At 44.7% G+C, this 25,406-nt stretch overlaps 1 protein-coding gene across 1 annotated transcript in view; it reads left to right on the top strand.

The window, feature by feature from the left end:
• The window catches only part of pik3c2b (phosphatidylinositol-4-phosphate 3-kinase, catalytic subunit type 2 beta), a 169,679-nt gene that overhangs the window by 122,210 nt on the left and 22,063 nt on the right, over positions 1-25,406 (top strand). Inside the window, exons 19-27 of the mRNA XM_072563818.1 lie at positions 12,567-12,747; positions 13,303-13,410; positions 14,469-14,561; positions 16,346-16,475; positions 18,789-18,925; positions 22,081-22,250; positions 22,387-22,543; positions 22,677-22,786; positions 24,121-24,322. Coding sequence (XP_072419919.1) covers positions 12,567-12,747; positions 13,303-13,410; positions 14,469-14,561; positions 16,346-16,475; positions 18,789-18,925; positions 22,081-22,250; positions 22,387-22,543; positions 22,677-22,786; positions 24,121-24,322 — 1,288 coding nt within the window. The remainder of the gene's footprint in view (positions 1-12,566; positions 12,748-13,302; positions 13,411-14,468; positions 14,562-16,345; positions 16,476-18,788; positions 18,926-22,080; positions 22,251-22,386; positions 22,544-22,676; positions 22,787-24,120; positions 24,323-25,406) is intronic.

The following is a 25,406-nucleotide window of genomic DNA, read 5'->3' as shown; positions in this document are numbered from 1 at the left end:
ACCCAGTTCTTTTGCTGCTTCATTCACTAATTACAAATATACCATTTTGAGGACGATACTGTCCCAGTCAGTGATTAAATTGTAAACGTATTAAATTGAATGCTTTTATTCCATGTTCTATTTTAAACTAAAACATTTAAAGGTGTATTTTCTTTGTATAGCATTTGTAATGTGATAGATGGAGAAAGAGATGATTTCGGAATTAGTGCACCAGTCTCTGTTCACATACAGTAAATCTTGAAAGCATTGCTCTGTGAACAAGCAACTGTGAATCGAATGCGGTATCTTGCCAAAGCCCAGCATAACTGCCCTTGATTGACGTGAGGCAGCTGTGGCTTCAGAAACTGATCTTCCTTGATTATAGTGATAACTGATTTGCCATGTGAGCTACATTTCTTTCTTTCTTTCTTTATTCATGGGATGAGGGCATCACTGGCTAGGCAGCATTTATTGCCCATCCCTAACTGCTCAGAGGGCATTTAAGGGTCAACCACAGTTCCGTGGGTCTGAAGTCGCATGATGCCCAGACTAGGAAAGGATACAGTTTCCTTCCTTAAAGGACGTTACTGACCCAAATGGGTTTTTCCTGACAGTGAATTTATGGTGAACATTAGATTCTTAATTTCAGATACTTGTTGAATTCAAATTCCACCATCTGCAGTGGCAGGGTTTGAACCTAGTACCCCAGAATGTTATCGGGGTCTCTGTATTAACAGTAAAGCAATACTACCATTGGGCCATCGCCTGCCCACGATATATGTTTCACATGTCTTGGTCCCTGTAGGTGGAACCTTCTGCTTTTTGTTTATGATTGCAAGTCTGAATTATTTCTTGGCCTTGACCTTTGTCTGCCTGTCAGTGGAGGCTACTCACAAGGTCATTCTGGAGTCAATTGATTAAGAAACTGCACTGGGTCCACTTAATGGATGATGATTGGCTCCCTGAGATTCCATGCAAAATCGGAGATCCTACATCTTGGAAGCTGGCCAACCCCACTGAACGAGGAATAAAGTAATGCTTAAGCCCTCTGAAGATGTGCTAATTTTAAGAAAATGAACAATGACCAAAGCTGTGGCATCACCGTTATGGAGGGCAACCTTTTGGCTCGGAATATGTGTCGTTCCTGAGGACCAGAGGAAGAGATTCTGCTCGAGTGTTGGAGGTTCGACGCAGCAGAAGCGTGCTGGCGGGGGAAAAACTGCGGGGGTCGTGTTGCGAGTCGTCGGAGCTGCTGGAGACCATCGCTGGATCGTGATTGGACGTTGGAGGATCGTTTGGTTGTGCTGACCTGCTCTTGGTGGATCTTCATGCTGGCTTCGGCCTAACGCCAATTCAGGGACCAGCCAACCTCTGAGCTATGGCCTCAGCAGCCACTCGCCGCCCGGGCCAGGGCATTCGGAACACAGTCAGGGTGACTGTGAAGAAGGTGGAGGAGCACACACCGGTGGATCGGACGGTGTTTGTGAAGAAAGTTCTGCTGGAGTGTTGCGGCCTTGCAGCCGCAGACGTGTACTGCCTGCAGGATTTCCCTGGGGCAGGCTACTTCGATGTGACCTTCAGAAGCGTGAAGCAGTGTGAACAGCTCCTGAAGGTCTTCAAGGAGAAGGAAGGGGAGCCGCTGTTCTCCATCTTGTCGGCGACGCCATTGTGTGTGCTTCCTGCACAGAGGAACCGGGTTGTTACAATCCATATGTACAACCCCTACGTTCCAGCGGCTGATGTCCTGACCTTCCTGGGAAGGTACGTCCAAGTCGAGGGAGAAGCCACCGATGTGATCGACCCCTTTGGGATCTGGACCAGTAAGAGGCAGGTCAAGGTAACTCTGAGGGCCGATGACAGTGGGAACATCCTCCACCCACCCTCGAGCTTCGCAATCGGAGGGAGCAGAGGCTACCTGACATATGCAGGGCAGCCCAAAGTGTGCCGAACCTGCGGGAAGTCGGGACACGTGGCGGTGGATTGCAAAGTGACCATCTGCAGGAACTGCAAACAGGAGGGTCACTTGACAAAGGACTGTCGGGAGGAAAAGAGCTGCAACCTGTGCGGGGAGGCGGGCCACATGTACAAGGCCTGCCCAAGACGAGGAGCCGCCACCTACGCACAGATGGCCGGAGGTGGCAACACGAGCCGCGGACCGACAAAGTCCAACGAGGTACCGCGAATCAGCAAAGGAACGGTGCCTGGAGGCACCCAGAAGGAAGGGAAAGTTGTAGAGGAGCAGGCAGCAGACAGCGGGGAGATGCAGCAGCCGACCCAAGCTCCTGCAAGACAGACGGAGGAAATGGAAGAGGAGGGATCAAAGGAGGCAGAGCAGTGGATTATCGTTAAAAACAGGAAAAGGAAACCTCTCGAGGGCCCCAAAGCCACCAAGCGAAGGGGGAAGAGACACCTCCAAGAGGAGGATACAGGCAGCTCCTCCGAGGGTGAGGACGGGCGCAAGAAGGGTCGCCTCCGGAGGAAGAGGCATAGCGCCGTGGGGAGAAAGGAGGGCAACACCGCCCAAGAAGGAAAAGACGATCCCTCTGAGGGGATGGGTGAAGGCCTCCCCCTACCCGGTGAGAACCAAGGGGTACCCACCGGCCCACAGCTCCAGGGAACTGGGAGCAGCGTCCCAGTGACAGCCCTGATGTCAGATGGAGAACGGGGCGATGCAGACCCTGGGTCTGACACGATGACACCAGAGCGGGGAAATGACTCCAGCGTGGAGCCGGACAACTACCTCAGCCCTGGGAAGGTCCAGCAGTTTGCTGTCACCACGGGGATGCACGCAGCTACCCCACTGGAGCAAGACCAGAAGAAAATGGACACTGGTAACCCCGCAAACTGTTAAAATGGGGTTTAAAATTGCCAGCATAAATGTGCGTAGCATTAAAGCGGCTACGCGATGTGTTTCAACGCTGGCCTTCCTGGCCAACGTCAAAGCCGATGTCCTGTTTCTGCAGGAGTGCGGGATACCGCACCTCAGCAGTTACAGGAGATGGTCGAGCTTGTGGGCCCACGGGCCGTCAGTGTGGTCGGGGGGCAACGATAGCCGCGCCTCCGGCCTGGGTATCCTGTTGCGGGGAGGCAACTTCACCATCTCCGAGGTTAAGGAGGTGGTGGGCGGGCGCCTCCTCGTCGTGGACGTCAAATACAGAAACGCTCCCGTGAGACTAATCAACGTGTACGCCCCAGTGGGTAAGAGTGAACGGTTGGCCGTCCTGCAACAGCTTCCACTGCTGCTGGCTACGTCCAGGCCGGTCATTCTGGCCGGAGACTTCAACTGCATCATTGATGCTGATGGACGATCCGGCGGGGGGGACAGTAAACCGGACGCTACGTCCAGGGCCCTGATGGAAACGGTCAAAGACGCCAAGCTGCACGACGTCTTCAGCGCCCCTGCAGACGGAGCGCAGCGTAGATACACCTGGTCACGGGCAGACGGGTCTATCCGCTCAAGGATAGATTACCTGTTTGTGTCCCGAACGCTCTCGGTCAGATCCACCGACGTCAAGCCGGTGTTCTTCTCTGACCACTGCCTCCTGCTGGCCGACTGTCACCTACAGGACGAACAGCGGGCGGGCAAGGGAACGTGGAAACTGAACACTAAGCTGTTGACCCCGGGAAACATCGAAGAGCTCAAGAGGGATTACGCAGGTTGGAGAACCGTGAAGCCCCTCTTTGAGTCTCCAGCGGACTGGTGGGAAACGGTAAAAGGGAACATCAAGAGGTTCTTTATCCTCAAAGGTGGCCAGGAGGCGAGAGAGAGGCGGGGAAAACTGTCCCAGCTCCAGGAAAGTATGCAGAACCTGCTCCTGCTGCAGACGATGGGGGTGGATGTCACGGAGGACCTCAAGGAGGTGAAGGGCCAGCAAGCCTCGCTCTTTGCCTCGGAGGCCTCCAGGATAATCTTCCGGTCCAGGGTCCGCTCGGTGGAGCAGGACGAGACGTGCTCACGTTTCTTCTTCCAGAAGGTGCACAAAGAGAGCTCCGTGCTCAGCAGCCTGAAGAAAGAAGATGGCTCGGTAACGTCATCTCAGGCTGACGTCATGAGGATCAGCAAATCCTTCTACGCCAGCCTGTGTGACTCGAAGCCGACCGACAGCGCGGCCTCCCAGTCGTTCCTGTCCTCTATCACGGAGGTCCTAGATGACGGAACACGAGAGAGGCTGGACCAGCCGCTATCTCTGGATGAACTGACCAAGGCCCTCGAGTCCTTCGAAAAGAATAAAACTCCCGGAAGCGACGGCTTACCGGTCGAGGTTTATTCCGCTCTTTGGGACTTGATCGGCCAGGACCTGCTGGAGGTGTATGTCAGTATGCTCCGGGCAGGTACCATGAGTGAATCCATGAGGAAAGGCATCATCACCCTCGTCTACAAGCGGAAGGGGGAGAGGGAGGAAATTAGAAATTGGAGACCGATCTCACTGTTAAATGCAGACTACAAAATCCTGTCAAAGATCATCGCCAACCGGGTCAGGTCTGCTCTGGGATCGGTGATCCACCCGGACCAAACCTGTGCTGTACCGGGCAGGAAGATCTCTGAGAGTCTCGCACTCCTCAGGGATACGATCGCCTACGTGCAGGACAGGGGGGTGGACACCTGCCTCATCAGCCTGGACCAGGAGAAAGCCTTTGACAGGATATCGCATACATATATGAGGGATGTCCTCTCCAAAATGGGCTTTGGGGAGGGAATCGGAAATTGGATCAGACTGCTCTACACCAACATTGTCAGTGCAGTCTCAATCAATGGGTGGGAATCAGATAGCTTCCCTGTAAGATCTGGAGTCAGGCAGGGATGCCCCCTCTCACCCGCCTTGTTTGTGTGTTGCATAGAGCCATTTGCCGAATCCATCAGGAAGGATGCGAGCCTGAGAGGGGTGACTATTCCTGGCAGCGGGGGCCTGCAGGTTAAGGCCTCCCTGTACATGGATGACGTCGCTGTTTTCTGCTCGGATCCGCTGTCCGTGCACAGACTCGTGTGCATCTGCGACCAGTTCGAACGGGCCTCGGGGGCCAAGGTAAACCGAGGCAAGAGGGAGGCCATGCTCTTCGGGAACTGGGCCGACCAATCCTCTATCCCCTTCACCGTCAGGACTGACCACCTGAAGGTGCTGGGTATTTGGTTCGGGGGGGCTGGGGCGTGCGCCAAGACCTGGGAGGAGCGGATCAGGAAGATGAGACAGAAACTAGGCAGATGGGGGCAACGGTCGCTCTCCATCGCGGGAAAAAACCTGGTCATCAGGTGTGAGGTACTCTCAGTATTGCTATATGTGGCACAGGTCTGACCTATCCCCAGGACCTGTGCCGCCGCAGTCACCCGGGCCATCTTCCAATTCATTTGGAGATCAAAGATGGACCGGGTCCGAAGAGACTCTATGTACAAAGACCGGTGCAATGGGGGAAAAAACACGCCCAATGCCACCCTCACCCTGATGGCCACCTTTGTGTGTGGCTGCATCAAGCTGTGCGTGGATCCCCGGTACGCAAACACCAAGTGTCACTACGTACTGAGGTTCTACCTGTCCCCGGTGTTGCGAAGGATGGGCCTGGCCTCGCTGCCGCGGAACGCTCCGAGTAGTTGGACCGTTCCGTATCACCTGTCCTTCGTGGAGAAATTTATGAGGAAAAACACCTTTGACCACAAGTCCATCAGGAAGTGGTCAGCACGTAGCGTCCTTGAGACCCTTCGGGAAAAGGAGAGGGCGGATCCTGTCGAGCGGTTCCCTGAGCAGACTGTCAAAGCCATTTGGCAGAATGCCTCATCGCCAGAACTTTCCAACAAGCACCAAGACGTGGCTTGGCTGGTGGTGAGAAGGGCTCTGCCTGTGAGATCCTTTATGCACGCCCGGACTCTCTGCCGCACCGCACGCTGCCCTCGAAGTGGCTGCGGGGGGGACGAGACTGTCACACACCTCCTTCTGGAATGTGCCTATGCAGAGGAAGTCTGGAGAGGAATGCAGTGGTGCTTGTCGAGGTTCGTCCCGAGCAGCGCCGTGACGCGGGACTCCGTGCTCTACGGCCTGTTCCCCGGGACTCACACCGAGACGAACATTAACTGCGCCTGGAGGATCATCAACTCGGTGAAGGACGCTCTCTGGGCGGTCCGAAACCTGTTGATCTTCCAGCTGAAGGAGTTGACCCCGACCGAGTGTTGCAGACTGGCACATTCCAAGGTCCAAGACTACGTGTTGAGGGACGCGCTGAAGCTTGGGGCAGCTGCCGCCAAGGCGTGGTGGGGAAAGACCACTGTGTAAGATCGGCCTGCCGAAAGAAGAACAGGGGGCCCATACAGATGTTTTTTTGGGCTCTGCTGATGCCTCAGCCAAATATATGTATATATACAAGATTGAAAAAATGCACAGGATTGTAAAGGACAAGAATAAAGTCGAATCTGTGTTTGTAAATATGGACATATGTATGGCATGATCCAATGTACAGACCATCAAATCATTTATGAATAAAGTATATTTTTGAAATAAAAAAAAAAGTTATGGAGGGAAAATGTTTCCACAGTATGGCCAATATCTTTGGCCCACTGGCAGTGCAGCTCATGTGCGGTTAATGTTGGAGGTTTTGCAGGTTCCCCTCAGAGCAGTACCAGCAAGCCTCTTCCAGGCCCCTCGTTTCAGTGGGTAATGCCATGCCCAATCAGCCTAAAAATAGGCACTCAGTTAGGCAGGTTGGCTGGAGGTGGAAACACATCAGGGCAGTTTTCCGAGGTATAAACCCCAGAAATTCCTTCCAGTCCTTCTTTAAATCCTGCACCAGAGGACAAGGAAGAGGTTGCTCAGTATGTGAGACTGAAAAATTACAACTCTTACAGCTCTGCTCTGTGTGTCAGATTGGATTGAACACGTGAATGCATTCTGAGCCAGTCTGGAGTTTGGCTGTGTTCAAAGTAGGATTCCTTTGATGTGCTAAATGTTAATATTGTAGCTGTATGTTTAATGAGACAACCTATCCTTGAATTTCCAGTGATCACCATGTAACCACACTCTGAATGAACCAAATGGAATGTCACATTTTTTTTGTCCCTGTTTAGCATTATGTTATTTGTTTGTTTGGGGTACAGCCGGAACGTTTTGCCCCCTTTGCTATGTACTTCCTCTTTGGCTTCCTTGAGCAGCTGGTACTACCATCTGTGTGCCAGGTGTTAATGACCATGATTGCCCCATGGCAGTGAGCTGTCGTTTGCCAAGCTGTCAGCAAGAAGAAAATCAGCAGCTTGTAAATATTCAGAATGGTTCGGACTCTCGTAAGTCAGCAGGAAGCTTGGACAATGAGATGGAAACATTAAGACCAAACCCAGGCCACGTCAGCTTTGTTGGAGTATTGTGTCCAGTTCCCTCCTTGCAGGAAATGTCTTAATGTATCACAGTAAGGCAAAAGGTTGTTGCTATTTTATGTGCAAGCGCTACCTGTTCTTGCTATGTATTTTCCAGCTTTTGTTCAAGACACTGCACATAAAGTGGAACTGTGTATTAATTATGTACTTTAGAGAACATCAACACAACACGTGTCTGACAATAAGAATCAGGTACTATGCAAGTGATTGAAGCATTTCTGAAACACTGGAATACCAAGAGCTTTCTGGGAAGAATGAAGCCACTTTTGGGCTGCAATCTGAATCATAATTTGGAAATTTAAGACGTGGTTAAGTGTTGAATGTTATAAGTATACTCCAGGATCAGGCTTTTTAAAGATGATATATCTGAAGGATATATGTAGATCGCACATGACCACCAAACCTTGAAAATCTAGCATATGAAAACTTAGCAAACTCTATTCTAACTGTGTTCATATTACTTGGGTGGCACGGTGGCTCAGTGGTTAGCACTGCTGCCTCTCAGCGCCAGGGACCCAGGCTCGAATCCAGCCTTGGGTGACTGTCTGTGGAGTTTGCATATACTCCCCGTGTCTGCGAGTGTTTCCTCTGTGTGCTCCGGTTTCCTCCCACAGTCCAAAGATGTGCAGGTTGGGTGAATTGGCCATGGGAAATTGCCTGTAGTGTTAGGTGCATTAGTCAGGGTTGAATGTAGGGGAATGGGTCTGGGTGGGTTGCTGTTCGGAGGGTCGGTGTGGACTTGTTGGGCCGAAAGGCTTGTTTCCACACTGTAGGGAATCTAATCTAATCTAATCTACTTGGTGTTTTGTTCCATTGGAATTTTGTGGTCTTGGTAATTTTTTTTCCCATTTATGGGAAATTAGGAATTTGCTGGAAATGCTAATGTTTATTGGCTGACCCCAGCAATTGAGTGGCTTGCTAAGCCACTTCACTTAAGAGTCAACGATATGGCTGGAGTCATATGTCAGCCAGGCACTAAAGCATGTCTCTGAACCAGATGGATTGTCACAGCCATTGAGCCATTTCATGATTACAAAGACGAAAGACTTATTTAAATAACTTAAATTAAATTCCCTCAGCTGGCCAGATGGGATTTGAGTTCCTGTCTCTGGATCATTAATCCATCTTCTGATCTATTTTACCAGTACTTTAATTAATGTGCTACTTTACTCCCTTAAAAACTACAAATTTATTAAGGCTAATAATCTGAATGCTGTTGCTTTGTTGAATGGATAAATACAAGATTTGTTAGCAGCAACTGTTTAAGATATGAAGATTCAAACTTGAGCAGTGCTGTTGAGGCTTCCAACCTTTAGTTTATGTGGCCACATAAACTAAATACTTGAACATCATTCCCTTAAAGGCATGACCCCCTTCTCTGAATCGCGTTGAGTCTTGATTTCAAGCTTGTTAAAAGACTGCAGGTTGACATACTTGTTTCACCAGGTTTCATCCTGACTCAAGCGTATCTCATGCATGAAGAAAGTCAGAACTGCAGATGCTGGACAGAATCGGGAGTGCGGTGCTAGAAAAACACAGCAGGTCAGGCAGCATCCAAGGAGCTGGAGAATCCTGATGAAGGGCTTATGCCTGAAACATCGATTCTCTTGCTCCTCAGATGCTGCCTGACCTCCAGTGCTTTTCCAGCACCACACACTCAACTCGTGCATGAAGAATATTCTACAAATAATGGAAACCAAAAGTAGAAATAATCTATTTTCCATAAGTTAGAACAAGAGGAGTTGGTCAATTGCTTTTTTATGACCGATTTTTAAGAGCACTGAATTAATGGGCTTTGCCAGTGTTCCAGAGTTTAATCATCCTTTGCTGGGTTTTCTTTTGCATCCAGATTGATAGACTGGGAATATTGACAATGTGTCCGTTGACGGTCATAGAAATGAAGCCAGTTGGGATTCTTTATTATTTTAAGTATCATGATTAGATTGCTGAGTTCCTGCATGTAAAACAGGTCTTGAACCTCGGAAGGAACCCTAAAATAAAATCAAACTCCAGCATAATCTAATGTATTACTATATGCAGAGTTCAGTGCAAAGTGCTATTTCGTGCTATTCCACTGCATGCAGATTGTAGTGACAGAGTGCCTCATGTTTACATGGTGTACTGAGTCCTTGTGAAGTTTAAAATAACTATTAGATTTATATGGTGTCACATGAGAAACCAACACTCCGACTGTTCTCACCTTTTCACGCAAAGGGTGGAATATGTATGGAATGAGCTACCAGAGGAAGTGGTGGAGTTTGGTGCAATTACAACATTTAAAAGGCACCTGGATGGGTATATGAATAGGAATGGTTTAAAGGCATTTGGGCCAAGTGCTGGCAAATGGGACTAGATAATTTTAGGATATCTGGTTGGCATGGATGAGTTGAACCGAAGGGTCTGTTTCTGTGCTGCACGTCTCTGTGACTCTATCCTCCATGACTAAGTGGATGTATACAATCCTGCAGCACTGTTTGAAAGAGACTAGAAGCTTTCGGTTTAATAATCTAGTCAATATTAGTCCCACCAAAGGCATGAGTGAGGTGGGTTGCTCATTATCTCATTGCATCTGGGAGCCAATTATGTTGAAATTAGTTGCTACATTTCTACCTTCCAACAGTAACTAGGATTTTAAAACACTTTATTGGATTTCAAGTGCTTTAGGATTTTCTGAGGTCATTAAGGGCACAATGCATGGTGAAATCGCATCTGGAGCATTGCATACTATTCTGGTCCCCATACTTGAGGACTGATACAGTTGTATTGGAGGCAGTTCAGAGGAGGCTCACTAAACAGAGGTGAGGTGATGAAATTGATGAAAATAAGATGTTGAAAGGGATTGACAAAGCAAATGTGGAAAGGATATTTTTTCTCCTGGTGTGGTCTAGAATGAGAGTTTGTAGTTTCTGGATAAGGAGTAGCAGAATCAAAGCAGAGATGAGAAATTACTTATCTCAAAGGGTTGTGAATCTATGGAATTCACAACCCAGTGTCAGGAGATGTTGGGACATTCCTTAATAAGGATATAGACTGATTTCTAATTAATAATTGGTTGAAAGATTATGGAGAACAGACAGGAAAGTGCAGCTGAGGTTGAGAGGAGATCAGCCATTATTGTATTAAATAGTGGAGCAAGCTTGAGAGGCTGAATTGCCACCTCCTATTCCTAGTTGTTATGTTCTTATATAAATGGAGTATAAATGAGGTATGTCAAAATGTATTATACCAATTATTTACTGTGTGATGTGCCATGTCTCCCTTTGAATGTAAACAGGCAGTCATTCTGGTGGATAACTAGTTACTTTATTTCTTACTCCTATTTTACGAAGAGAATTCTCTGCTGTTGTTAATCATAACATTGGAAGTTAAACATTCAGAAAAGGTCTTGAAAGGAAATGGTCTTTCAGTGGCCCATTGCTTATAAATTAGAGTTACATCTACAAGCTACCTAACAGAGAGCATAACTAACCTTAGTGGTCTGTTGGTAAAGTTGAGATCATCCAAAATCTGCAGCCTGTCCCCTATATAAGTCCTGGTTTCCCATCACTGTCCTACATTGGCTTCAAGTTAAGTCTTTAGGATCCGTGTGCATATTTTCAAATCCCTCTTTGACATTGCCCCTCCACATCTTTGTAACCTCAGTCCTGCTCATTACCTGCACTTCTCCATCTCTAGCCCTGATGTTAATTGCTCCACCATTGGTCATCATACCTTCAGCTGCTGAGACTGTAAGCTCTAGGTGTGCCAGAATCTCTTCACTTCACTTCTCTTTCTAGCTTTAAGATGCTCTTAAAAGCTACCTCTTTGACCAAGCTTTCTGTCATCTTTTCGTGTGTATTTTGGTGTCAAATTTGTTTGCCAACACGACTATGAAGCACATTTGGATATTTTATTAAATCTATACTTACGTTTGTCAGTATAGATCGCTGATGTAAAATTGATGATGTTGCAAAGTAACAGTAGCTTGCTTAAATACCACAGTCACCCTGGGAAAACTGAACTTCCAATGCTGACTGTTGCAAATAGCGTGTGATTAACAATCAAGGCTTGCCGTCATGTGTATTGAATGCATTATCAGGCAGTTCCCACCCTTCTGTTAATCTCTGTGGTGACATTATGGAGTATACACCCTCAGAGTAAACAGAGAGGTCACACTGGTGTAGAGTGGTCTGAAGAACTAATGACACTAAAAGGTTGGAGATACTATAAGTTACTATCAAGATCAAGAGCTGACAGGCCATAAATTATATTTGTTTTCTCTTTCCCAACCCTCTGTCATCCCACAAGTTGCACTTCTTAATAGTGACTAATGCTTGGTAAATCACAGCACAAACTCCAAACAAGACAGAACATGCAATGTACAGGAAAATAAAAGAAAAATTAGGTTGTGTGCCAGTATTAGATGGAACGACTTTGTGCACCTGCATTTCCTAACAGTGAGGTATTGGCCTCTCATCCAGATAGGGTATCCAGTGAAGGTGGCCATGTCCCCTCCATTTAGCAGTTTACTTTCTTATTTAAATAAAGACTATAAATGGAGCAGTTAAACTGGGAACAGAATGGCTGCTGTAAATTATTCCTTTCTCAGTGGAGGCTGGAAGAAATAAGTTGGTGGTGCATAATTTGTTCATGTTTTCCCCCTTTTGAGGTCCAGTCAGATCCACAACTAATGGAGCAAGGGCGTGCCTGCCTGATAACTTTATGGGTTGGAATCAGAATGGGTAGGAACAAGGAGGGAATTGGATACAATGTAATTAAGAAATCTCCTTGATGAGACCCTTGAAGGAATATTCATTAATTCAGAATTGTTACTCGGGTACAAAGTATTTACTGTACTCTCTGCTCAACATGTTCTTGCAAACGTTTGTACTCCACAGAGCCTCCTCATACCTGACTATACTTTAACTCATCAACCCTCCCATTCCTTTCTCCCTAGCTTCCCCTTAATATATCAATATCAGTGGTGAGGAATTGCACATTCTACCATTTCTCTGGTAAAAGAGGAAACTCTGAATTTGCAACTGGATTCAATAGTGACTGTCTTCTATTTTTGCTCTTTATGTTGCTGTTCTTTGCTGAAAGTGGAAATATCTGTTCTTCTACTCTGTTATGTCCTTCATTATCCTAAAGAAACCTCTTTTAGGTTGTCCTCAGTCTTCAAGTAATAGCAAAATACTGCAGTGCTGCCAGCTGTCTGCTTGAGTAGTTTTAAGCTTTTTTTCTTCTTGATTCTCAGGTTATTGAAGGATGCGTTAAATGACTCTCACTTCAGTGCCCGATACCAGCATCTTCTTGGGGCTTTGCTGTGCTGTGTTGGAAAGGGCATGAGGGAGGAGTTTGACAAACAGACCAAGCTAACTCATATCCTGGCTAAAATAGCACAAAAAGTCAGAGATGTTGCTCCATCTTCACGACAGGTCAGTAAACAAAAGATTTGTCTCACGCCAACTTCCTATCAGGTGAATACATGATGGATTTATGTAGTACTGTCTTCACACCAGATCAAGCATGAGGAAATCAGCAGCTGTAGTGAAATTTTGCCAATGTTGCAGTATTGCCTCGTTATTATCCTGAGATGTTGCTATTGGCAGTGTATGAATTAGGTCCTCAAATGTGCTCATTTCTGTGGTGCTTCAGTGAGCTTAATCTCAGCTGACGCAAGTTTTAATTATCAAGAAATGTGGAGGCCAACACCACAAATCACTGGGAATTGTATTCAGGTTCTCCATTAAGACTCGTGTCATTCACAGTTCCCTTGGCTCAGTGGAGCAAAATGCTTCTGTTGGCTTCTGCTGTTTTGTTGGAATATTGTGAACTGTTTCCATTGACATGATCAGTAATCAAGAGGCCGGGAGCCCCTTGGGGATAATGATTTATGTTATGTTCTGACTGGTATGAAGTACTGTGCATTAACTGAGACTTGACACACACAAATTCTGAAGACCATTGGTTGACCTTCCCTTCTGTTACAGACTGTACTCCGGGAAAACATGGAGGAAGTGCAACAATTCTTCAATGTTCAGGATCACTGTCGCTTGCCTTTGAACCCAAGTCTTTTAGCCAATGGAGTCAATCCAAGAGTATGTTACATTATGTAAATTTAGTTTAAGTTTGCATCATATTTTAAGATCTCTTTAATTCTATTTCTTCTACTTGTTTCCTAAGCTCCCTTGGAAGCAGATTTGTTTTATTTGATTTGGTTGTAGGCAGTGACCATCATTGGAAAGGTCAGTATTCATTGCCCATCCTGAAATACCTTTAAGGTGCTGGAAAGCCACCTTTATGAATAGCTACAGGCCAACCCACAGTAGTGTTAGAAAGGGAGATTCAGAATTTTAGCTTAGTGATTATGAAGGGATGCCATGTGTACCCAGGAAAGGATGTTGTGAGAATTGGAAAGGAAGTTGATTGCAAGGGTCTTCCTTTATGCATCCCGGACGTACAATGCTTTGCCTTAACTTTGAGAGGGTACTGATTATTAAATTTTATTGACCTTGTCAATTGATTTGGAGATGCCGGTGTTGGACTGGCGTGTACAAAGTTGGAAATCACACACCAGGTTATTAGATTAAATTAGATTACTTATAGTGTGGAAACAGGCCCTTCGGCCCAACAAGTCCACACCGCCCTGCCGAAGCGCAACCCACCCATACCCCTACATCTACCCCTTACCTAACACTACGGGCAATTTAGCATGGCCAATTCACCTGACCTGCACATCTTTGGACTGTGGGAGGAAACCGGAGCACCCGGAGGAAACCCACGCAGACACTGGGAGAACGTGCAAACTCCACACAGTCAGTCGCCTGAGGCGGGAACTGAACCCGGGTCTCTGGCACTGAGAGGCAGCAGTGCTAACCACTGTGCCACCGTGCCGCCCACATAGTCCAACACCTGATGTCTCCTGATGAAGAAGCGACACTCCAAAAGCTAGTGTGCTTCCAATTAAACCTGTTGGACTATAACTTGGTGTTGTGTGATTTTTAACCTTATCAATTGAAACAGCCTGGACTTTGAAATTCTGTCTTCCCAACCCAGAAGAATAGCATAGAGATGTTTGGCGAAGTTTTGAGACTGGGGAGAAAAGTGGGTGCAAAAATAAAGCAAATGCTAATTTTTTTTTGATCTGGACCCACAGGCTTGCTCTTTCTTCAATTCCAATGCTGTTCCTTTGAAGATCTCCTTCATCAACGCAGACCCTTTGGGGGAAAACATCAACGTGATTGTTAAAGTATGTTGGTCTGCTTTAGAATATATTGAGACAGGATGTGCACCAGTTGTACTTAAAGGAATTCCTTGTTCTAGAGGCAATCATATCTTTGGCACTAATTACCTTCCTTGACAGGTAGTGACATGCATGAGTTTGTACTCTCAATTTCTCACAGGGATGTCTGTCGAACCTAGTTGCGCCTTGGGATGAAGGGTTTGCTATCTGCTCTCTCCAGTCCAGTCATGATTTTGAAAACTTCAATCTCCTCTTAGCCTTCTGTCCAAAGAGAACAGTTTGAAACTTCCTAATCTCTTTGATTGAAGTTTGTCATCCCTGCAACCATTCTTGTAAGCCTCTCAATGTGTTTGTAATCTTGCTTCGTGTAATGCCCAGAACGATCCACGATACTCCAGCCGAGGTTTAATCCATAACTTGGGCAGGGATAGGGCATAAATGGGATTGGATTGCTTCACATTTGATCATGGCTGCACTGGGATTTCAGTGGGTCCACTTTCATTTGTCCATTGTCCCGTACTCCATACAGTAATGGTCTTTTACAGAGAATTGGCAAGGTCCCACATGTAATCAGGACTGTCGGCACCTGACTAATATACCTTATATAATAATGGTTCATGTCAGAAATGTGTCTCTCTTTACTTGTGACTGTTAGAAGAGTTCTCTTGATATATACAGGTCGTTCCGCTGTAACGCGTGTTTTTGTTTTAATGCAATTAGGCTACAACACAATTAACGAATTGGGGACATTGTTTCTCAAGTGCAAAGTTTTAAGACATGTATTGGTTATAATGCAATTCAGGCCCCATTACTTTAAGTGGTGCTGCTATTACACGATTTTCTTATAACATGTGGTTGCACGAGAACAGAACTGCTATGTTGGAGCAGAACTGAGTGTAGTTTCAGATTATACTAAAATGATCCCAAAGTGGGTTAGTCTGCTCTCTGTTGGAAGTGTTGAAAATGGCCCTGCTTTCTTGGACAGAAATAAAATCAAAGGTTTTATGATATTGCTTTACAGTGCACAATACTGTGCTGGAGATAGGATTGCTTTTAGTTTTCAGGGCTCTGCAGATGGACAGCTTCCTCTAGAGGTAGAAATTTGTTAAAATAATGAATTTATACTGATTTCAAGAACTTGTGTAGACTTCTCCCAGTATCAGGAAAAATATAAAGGAGTGTGTGGATTGGGCTTTGTGTTGAGCATCATGTGGTTGTACCCTGATTCCAGCACACACCCCAACCCTGCACCCTGCAACCTTTAGCACCAACCAATGCATGAAGTCTTTTAATGTAGGGAGGCTGATGTGCTGCAGCTAGCACATGGTTCTGGCTAATCAGGAAACTTGCCTAATCTTACCTCCTGTTATAAATGTGTCAGAATGGCTAATCAACCTATTTGCCTTTTATTTAGTCATCAAACATGGGCATATCTGGATGGACCAACATTTATTGCCAACTGGGTGCAGTTTAGAAGGTATTGGTGAGCTGCTGTTTTGAACTGCTGCAGTCCATGTGATGACCACACTTTCTATCATCATGCAGTCCTAGGTTATGATTCAAACCCAGAGAAGCTGGCTCCATGGCAGAGACATCACCTGTTGCACCATGAGATTTCCTACACCCCCTGTTGGGACTCGGTGGCAACAAATGATCTTTTGACTAGATTGCAAATAAACCTGATATCATGAATCAAATTGTATTACAACATGAATATGTGCCTTCAGGAAAGGAGGGAGAAAGTTGTGTTGAGTAGTCTGAATTAATCTTTGTGTATTGCCATTGGCTAGACTGGAGATGACTTGCGCCAAGACATGTTAACTCTTCAAATGATTCGCATCATGAACAAGATTTGGATTCAGGAAGGTCTGGACATGCGTATGATATTCTTCAAGTGCACCTCAACAGGATGGGGGCGAGGTACCTGTAAAATTTAGAGTCACTCTTTTGAATAGCAATATGTATGAGAATATACTCGTGTTCTGAAATAATCGTGAAAGTTGAGGAAGTTAACCGGACTTCTTGTGACTTGCCTCCATCAAATGGATTTTGATGTTTATTGCTTCTTATAGATACTAGCAACGTTAAAAAGAAACTGAACCGAAACTGAAATACAGAATTTACTGAATGGAAAGTAAAGAAAAATACTAGCTCTTTGGAGAGAATTTTAATCTGACCTGACTATGTGGAAACTGATGGACTTCGGTGCAATGCTGGTTTTGCATCCATTCTGATTTTGACCACCTGTGAGTCAGAGAAAGTTAATATTGTGTGGGTGTAAAATCAGTATTTCACCAGCACAGCAGCTTAGGCTGAACCTGTTGTCCTGATCCCCATTTCAGTCGTGTGTCATGTTAAGCTCCTCCTGGAAGTATGTTTCTCAGGTGAAGGAAATCACGTTAAAGCTAATGAAGTTGGGCCATCGGCAGTCCACTGGACCTCAATAAAGGGCTAGATTTTGTCACCACCAGCCAGACATCTTTTCAGCGGGGAGCACTGCAGATATGATGGTGGTGAACACCTCTCGTTTCTGCTCTTCTAATTGCCAAATTACCAGCTCACTCATTAACTGAGTTTATTAACAAGTTAGTTAACCCATTTATAAATATTTCCAAATCAGTTTGTTCAGAGATGTTATGCCATATCTCTGGAACAGCTGGCACTTGATCCCAGGCCTCCAGGCTCAGAGGTAGAGACACTAGCACTATACCACAAGAGACTACTTGCCCCTTTATAAAGCTGCACACACTGTCATGTGGTTGGTGTGGATAGGCAGGTAGGAGTGGAAAAGGCTGATTCTTTCTCCTTTAAACTATTTTGTGCACATAGGTAACATCTTCACACTAGATATTACCCTCCTCATCCCCTCCCATTAAGCTTTTATGTCTCCCGCCTGGTCTCCAAAACCCGTTTTACCTGTCCCTCCCCATCTAAAACCCGTGGTTGCCTCAGTCCTGTCACTATATCCTCTTCACCGTGGGGACTCCTTGCAGTCCCAGCAGTGCTACTACTGAGCTGTGATGTTGCTGAGACTTCTGGAGTTGCTGGGCACTCTGATTCTTCCCATTGAGTGGCATAGGTTGTACTGTTTGCTCATTTATGTTGCTAGCAGTGTATTATTATTGCAGCTTATTTTATTAAAATCAGTTTTTTGTTACTGATGCTTGTAACAAGGCTTGGGGTGCAAGCAATAGTCTTCTCCCCACTCGCTCTCTTGCATTCACTCATATGCGCATGCGTGCATGTCCACGCACCCAAGTGACCATACATAAGGCTCCGCATGGACAGGGTTTGTCAGCAATTGTTTGATTTTGATCCAAAGGTGGACAACACCAGAGGCAACCACAGTCATTTCTCCCTCTGTCTCTATACCATTCCTGGAGTGTCCATCGAATAGTGATATGGAGTTAGATCCTCAATCGCATGGGCAGCCCTCACCTCTGGTTTAAGGTTGCTTGGCTCAATTGATATTGCTCTGAGTCAGAAAATTATTGGTTCTAACCCCACTCCAGGGCTTTGAGCACATAGTCTGCACTGTCACTTCAGCAGAGTGTTGAGGGAGTTTTGGAGGTGCCATCTTTCAAATAATTTAGGATGGTTAAGTTGGAAGCAAAACAAATGATCCCATGATCTATGATCTTTGGGGAAAAGCAGGTGCAATCTCCCTAGTGACCTGGGAAATATGCATCATCCAACATCAATACAAATAATGTCCATACACTCGTTGTTATCTCTTTGCTGTTTCTGGGCCCTTGCTGCATGTAATTTAGTTTGACACATTGCAGCAATGATTATACTAAAAGTTCTCCATGTGCTGAAAAGCAATATATCCATCATGCATTTGTGGAAGGAGCCACTTAAATGCAAATCTATTTTCTTCTTTCAGTTTTTCTAACTCTGCTGTCCCTCCAAATGGGCATCTAAGTCAGCACAGAATGAAACCTGGAAACAGTTGGTCTCTATAACTCACTGGGCATGGGTCCATCCTCCATATTTTTTTGGGATGAGGAACAGCTGGATATAGATATAGACGCAGGCCAAGCAGGAAGGCTGTCGTGGAATAAAAATATAACTGAAGCATGATCCATGATAGTGTTGCAATATACTGATTTAAATCTGTTATTTTTGGATTTTAGCTAGTTAATGATTAATTGTCTCAGCTGTTGTTTCAATGGTTTATGGTAACTTGTGTGTGGTACCTCATCCACTCAACCACCGCTTGATACTTCACAGGAATGGTAGAGATGATTCCGAATGCAGAGACCTTGAGGAAAATCCAAGTGGAGCACGGGGTAACAGGGTCTTTCAAAGACCATCCACTGGCAGAATGGTTACAGAAGCATAACCCAAATGAGGACGAATATGAAAAGGTGAAGAAAAGCAGACAGTTTCATGCTCTTCCTTTGAATCCGATCCCATTTCCTTTTGGGATATGGTGAAGAAGTGAACTGCTGTGTGTGACCTCATAAGCAACTGTAAGGGGGAGAACTGTGTAATACAAAGGGTTAGACACAGACCTTTGAACTCTAAGTAGCTAAATCCAACCCAACTTAACTAGAATAGAAATCTCCTTTTTCTTCTGCCTCTACAGTACTTGAAACAAGTGATTCTCAACTCCGTTCCTCAATGCTCCAACATAAAACTGTCCTTATTTAGCATTGCTACTCAGTCACAGCAATGGTGAAAGGAAATGAAAAATCCACATTTATTATACCCTTCCAAGTCTGAGATTCACCTACATTATTGAAGCATAAAGGAAATTCTACTCTGCAACTGGCCAACTATTCTATAACTGGCTTTGCAGTACTTGATCATTAAGACACTGTTGTGAAATGAACAGAGTCTTATTCTCCTTAATGCTGCATATTGATGATCATAAGAAAAGAGCTTATAACTCTCTCACCAACTTTCACTCCATTCCTGTGGAAAAGCACTTTATGCACTGCTACATTAAGAGTAGACAAAGAATTGCAGATATCCCTGGAACTCCACGTCCAATCTGGCAAATATACCATTGGCCACTTCTGTTGTTCCTAAACTGGACAGATCCAGACATCCCATAACTGTGGGACTATGCAAACTAGGTTCTTTTTTGGTGTGGAAGCACTGCATCTCCAACCAGATTATATGATGTCCTGTCTTGATTCTGTTTCAGTATAGTGTTACAGTCCTAGTTATGAGAATACTAGACAAGCCAGAAATTTATTAGGATCTGGTTTCATAGATTAGTGTCATTCAAAGAATGTAATGATTGGAAATAAAAACAAGGGTTTAAAAAAAGGAGAAAAACCTCAGGCTAATGTTCTGGAGGCATGGGTTCAAATCCTGCCATGGCAATGGGATAGGCAATGCCCTAATGTTATTATCACTGGGCTATTAATCCAGGCGTCAAGATAATATTCTGTGGATCTGGGTTTGAATCCTGCCATGGCAAATAATGGAATTTGAATTCAATTTTTAAAGAAATCTGGAATTGATGAATCCATTGTTAATTGTTGGAAAAACCCATCTGGTTCACTAATGTCCTTTAAGGAAACAAACTGCCATTCTTACCTCATCTGGCCTACATGTGACTCCCAGACCCACAGCAATGTGGTTGATTCTCAACTGCCCTCTGGGCAATTAGGGATGGGTAATAAATGTTGGCCAAGCCAGTGAACCCCCCCCCCCCCCCCCCCATCCTGTGAATGAATTAATTTATTAAAAACTGGAATTAAAAGCTAACCCACTGGTGGCCATGTAACCACTGTTGATTGTTGTAAAACCCATCTGGTTTATTTATGACCCTTGAAGGAAATCTGCCATACTCATCTGGTCTGACCTACATGTGACTTCACACCCACAACAATGTGTAACTGCCCTCTGGGAAATTAGAGATGGGCAGTGAATGTTAGCCTACCCAGAGATGCCCACATCTCATAAAACCAAGGTAGTTCCTCTGTATTCCAGATTGACCAGACAGGTCACAGCTTTCGTCTACGGTATTACGAATCAACCGATAGATGAGCTGACGCATTGACTTCTGCCTGTGGGAGTGGATGCCATATATGGGGCCTTGGAGGTCCGCACAGTGGGGGAAAATACATTAGAGGGAACATTGTGTGCAACCCTTAGGAAAACAACTTGCTTGTCAAAGTGTAGTCCTTGCTGGCAATCGCTTTACCTTTCTCAAAAAATATAGGGGTTTCATTAAACACAGCAAGCTGATGGTAGCTTTCAGGACAGCTTTCCTTTCATTTCTCAATTACTTATGATTTTCAAATCAAAAACCACAAGTACCGTTTACAGCATAGGCCCACCTCAAATATTTTCTCCATAGCAAACTTAGGGATTTCTTTCTTCTATAAGTCTCAAGGATGGGCCCAGCTTTGTTTGAAAGCACACAAAGGCATAATAAACAAGCCAAAAATTTTTTTTTCAAAATAAAAACTGAAAGAACTGTGGATACAGTAAATCAACAAAAACCAATCCATTCTGATGAAGGGTCACTCAACCCAAAGCATTAACTCTGATTTCTCTCCACAGATCTGTCAGACCTGCTGAACATTTCCATCAATTTCTGTTTTTGTATAAACTGCTTTCAGTTCACCTTAAACTGAGAACCAGACTGTACATTTTTAACCCTTAATATCATCCATAATACAGTTAGTTACCACCACCACAATAAGTCAAATGTCCTCTTTCTAGCTTGTATGATAGCATGCATTGTAGAAATATCAGTTGACTGTCTCTGGCTTTAGACAATGCCAAGTTAAAGGTACTGGAAAAGGTATTGTGGAATTTGTGTTAGTGTTAACTGGCATACTTCTGGAGCTGGCTTGTCAGTACTCTCCCATGCCCATTCTTATTTGTGATGTATTGGATGATGTATTTCTTCTCATCCTCTTCATCCTGTTGATAGTGAAACTGCTACATCTTCATTGCTTCATTTTTCTTTAGGGCTGTTTCCGCTCCCCACCGCCCCCCCCCCCCCCCAAACACAAATACAGCTGCCCCAAATAAAGTTAAAAGAAAACTATTGAGATACTTGAAGAGATCATCAGATGCTCTCATAGAAGAAACAATTGATCGATCTGCTCAAAAGATGTTCGATTATTGGCATCCACTCTGTGTGATGGGTGAAAGTAAGGACTGCATTTGCTGGAGATCAGAATTGAAGTGTGTGGTGCTGGAAAAGCACAGCGAGTCAGGCAGCATCTGAGGAGCAGGACAATCAATGTTTCGAGCCTAAGCTTCTCATCAGGAATGAAGGGGTGGCCAAAGGGGACTGAGAGATAAATGGCAGAGGGGTGGACCTGCAGAGACAATAGCTGGGAATGCAATTGGTAGATGAAGGTGAAGGTGATAGGTCGGAGAGGAGGGTGGAGGATCCACTATGTGACCTTTGGTTGCAAGTACAGGACTATCATTTGCTCTAGACATGTCACAGATCGTAAGCTGCAAGGATTGAAACAAAAAAGACTTAAAGTTCTACCTGAGAGATTTTTCAATGATAGCTCACTTCCATTTTCCTTCTCTTTTCTAGGCTGTGGAAAATTTCATTTATTCTTGTGCAGGCTGCTGTGTTGCCACCTATGTCCTGGGCATATGTGACAGACATAATGACAATATTATGCTGAAGACCAGTGGCCATATGTTCCATATTGATTTTGGAAAATTCCTTGGTCATGCTCAAATGCTAGGCAATTTTAAGAGGTGAGCACATGAATAATTTCCTGCATTGATTAACAATTTAGATTTCCAGTGCAAACTTTAAGACTGAATGCATCATTTAAAGCTTGATAGGAAATTGGGAATTGCATTTTAATGTTTTCGTCTTCTACTTTTGCAGAGATCGAGCTCCGTTTGTCTTTACTTCTGACATGGCATATGTTATTAACGGAGGTGACAAACCCTCCAGCAGGTTCCATGACTTCGTCGACCTGTGCTGTCAAGCTTACAATCTCATTCGCAAGCACACAGATCTTTTCCTCAATCTTCTGGGACTGGTAAGCTAATGTGCATCACTAATGCATTGATTCTATTTGGGAAACTACTGCATTTAACTTCAAGTCAACTCAATAGCTTCAATATCTGTCAGCCCCCTTCGACCTAATCATTGGATCCCTCTTCTTCCTGCAGATGCTATCCTGTGGAATTCCAGAGCTGTCTGATGTCCAAGACTTGAGATATGTTTATGATGCTCTTCGACCTCAGGAGACAGATACCCACGCTACCACTTACTTCACAAGGTATGATTTCCAAAACAACAAAACTGTGACAGGCAATTTTGGTTTTTGAAAATGTATTCATGTAAGAAGGTATGGGCATCCCTGGAAAGGCCAACATTATTGTTCCAAATTACTCTTGAGACGGTGGTGGGGAACCATAGTCTTGAACTGCTAGCATTCCATATGGTGAAGGTAACACAGATTTTGACCCAGCAACAGTGAAAGAGTGACCGTATATTTGCAGATCAGGATAGTGAGACTTGGAGTAGAACTTTGAGGTGATCTTCCCATCTGCCTGCCTCTACCTTGCATGGTTGGTAGTAGTTGTAGATCTTGGGAAGTTGTGTTGACAAGTTGTGGCATTGCATTTTGTTATTGAAGCACAGAGCAACCCTATCACTTCAGTTCTGAAGAGGTGTTGCTCATGGTTGGTGGGAAGCTACTCAAGCAAGCTTTCTTGTCTGCATGGCATCACCTGTGTGTTCTAGGAGTTGCACTCATTCAGGCAACTGTGGAATATTCTATCATACCCTTACTTAGTCCTTGTAGATCATGGAAAAGCTTAGGGGAGTCAATAGGTGAATCACTCATTACAGAATATGCAGCCTCTATCCTGCTCTTGTAGTTAATTTTCATGTGGCTGGCCCAGTTAAGTTTTAATATCAATGGTGCTCCCCCTCCCCAAATCGATATTGGCTGTGGGGAGATTGACGATGGTAATGCCATTGCGTATAACAGGGAAGGTAGTGGTCATGATGTTACGGAGGTGTATATTCTGTCATCAATACCAACTTCTCTGCTGTTGGTATTGGTAGGATGTGGCCTGAATGATGTTGATCAACTGACTTTAGGGAATATATAAAAGCCATGGATAACAGAGGTTCTAAACTAATACTAAGGATGAGTTGCTTCATGTGTGAAAAGAGAATGGATGACTCTTCATTGGAGCAAAGAAAATTGAGAAATGACCTAAATAGAAGGAGTAAAACTGTTGCAGTCGTTATGACTTAGTAAATAAAAGATATGGCATAAACGTGATTACCAGAACGATAAGGGGAAGGATTAAGACAATTTATTTTAAGAGCATTATTGATACATGGAACCAATAATGGATGCAGAGACCACATATGTGGCCATTGCTAAAATTGCTGTCCAGTGTCCATGATGCTTTTGGCAAAAACTGATGTGTTTGAAGAAACCTAAATAAACGCATGAGTGGGAAAAAGTATGAAGTTGTATTGATTAGATGAGGCTTATATGGAGTATGGACCCCAACATCGACAAGTTAGACCAAATGGTTTGTTTCTGTGCTGTGAATTTTATGCAACTCAATTGAAATTTTGCCTCATTTACAGGCTAATTGAATCCAGCCTGGGCAGTGTGGCAACCAAACTCAACTTCTTCCTTCACAATTTGGCCCAAATGAAGTTTTCTGGTATTGATGACCATCCAACACTCTCCTATGCTCCGAAAGCATACACAATAAAGACTGATGGGAAAATCAAGGAAGTGTTTGTGTGTCGTCATCAGAAAATATTCAACCCTAACAAAGGATATGTAAGTGAATTTTCTGTACCTGTTTCTGTTTTACCCACTCTTTTATGCAACCATTTATGTACATAGAAGTAGCTTTGATCTGCCACTCACTGTGATTGCAAATATTATGAACAATATGTGGAGACCTCATATTGCGAAAGGCCAAACTGTTGCTTCTTCAATTCAACTTTACAATATGTGTTAAGTGGTAAGAGCGTGAGTAATTTACTCTGTTCCTCAAGTCAGTCCCACCATTCAAGTAGATTGTGACCAATTGTAGCTTAACTCTTTGACAGCCTTTTGTTAGGCAAGGATATTAATCTAAATTTTGCCACTTTTTGTTGACTCCTCACCCCAAATTCAACAGCTTTATGGGGGGAGAGATTTGCAGATTTCCCTCACTCTTGGTGTGAAGAGTGACGTCACTCTAGAATCGCCCAGTTCTAATTGAATGAATGATTTTATTGTCACATATATCTAGGGAGATACAGTGAAAAGAGTTTTGTTGCCACAATCTGGCACTATTTTAAGTTCCAAAAGAATAAAATGAGATAAGAGTTCATGTTCATCACAGTGTCCCAAACAATGTTTCTGAGTTTCTGCAATGTCTCTACAAGGTTGGCCTCAAGGAGCCTCCACTTCAGGTCCAGCAGTGACAATGCCAATACTCCAGATGATCCTGGCTCCTCATGTTGCTGCTGTCTCACCGACACTGCCGAGAGTCCCCACTCGAGGCCTACCAAAGTCAGATGTCCCCACGTCGACACCGCTGCAATTGATGCCTCCAAAATTCCCTGCTCCAGGCCTACTGAAGCCAAGGGTCCCTGCTCCAGGCACTGCTACCACTGCAGCTGACACTTGCTGCCACGTGTGCAGGCTCCAGGCCTACTGTAGCCAGGAGTCCTGTTGCAGGTACTGCGATGTCAGGAAGATGAAGAGAAGTAACAAGAAGAGAGAGTGTAAAGGATGTAGCTGCCTTGGAGTGAGCAGACTCAGTAGCCTGAAGACTATCAACCATGCCAGCACCGCCATCATTGATGTTTAAGTTCCTGTGTTTTGCTATGGGTTCTCCCAGCAGAAAAAGTAGTCCTTGCCATCTACCATA

The sequence above is a fragment of the Chiloscyllium punctatum genome, chromosome 45 (assembly GCF_047496795.1).
Source record: "Chiloscyllium punctatum isolate Juve2018m chromosome 45, sChiPun1.3, whole genome shotgun sequence".
NCBI lineage: Eukaryota > Metazoa > Chordata > Chondrichthyes > Orectolobiformes > Hemiscylliidae > Chiloscyllium > Chiloscyllium punctatum.
The sequence above is the reverse complement of the archived record's forward strand: the minus strand, read 5'-3'. Positions and strand labels throughout refer to the sequence as shown.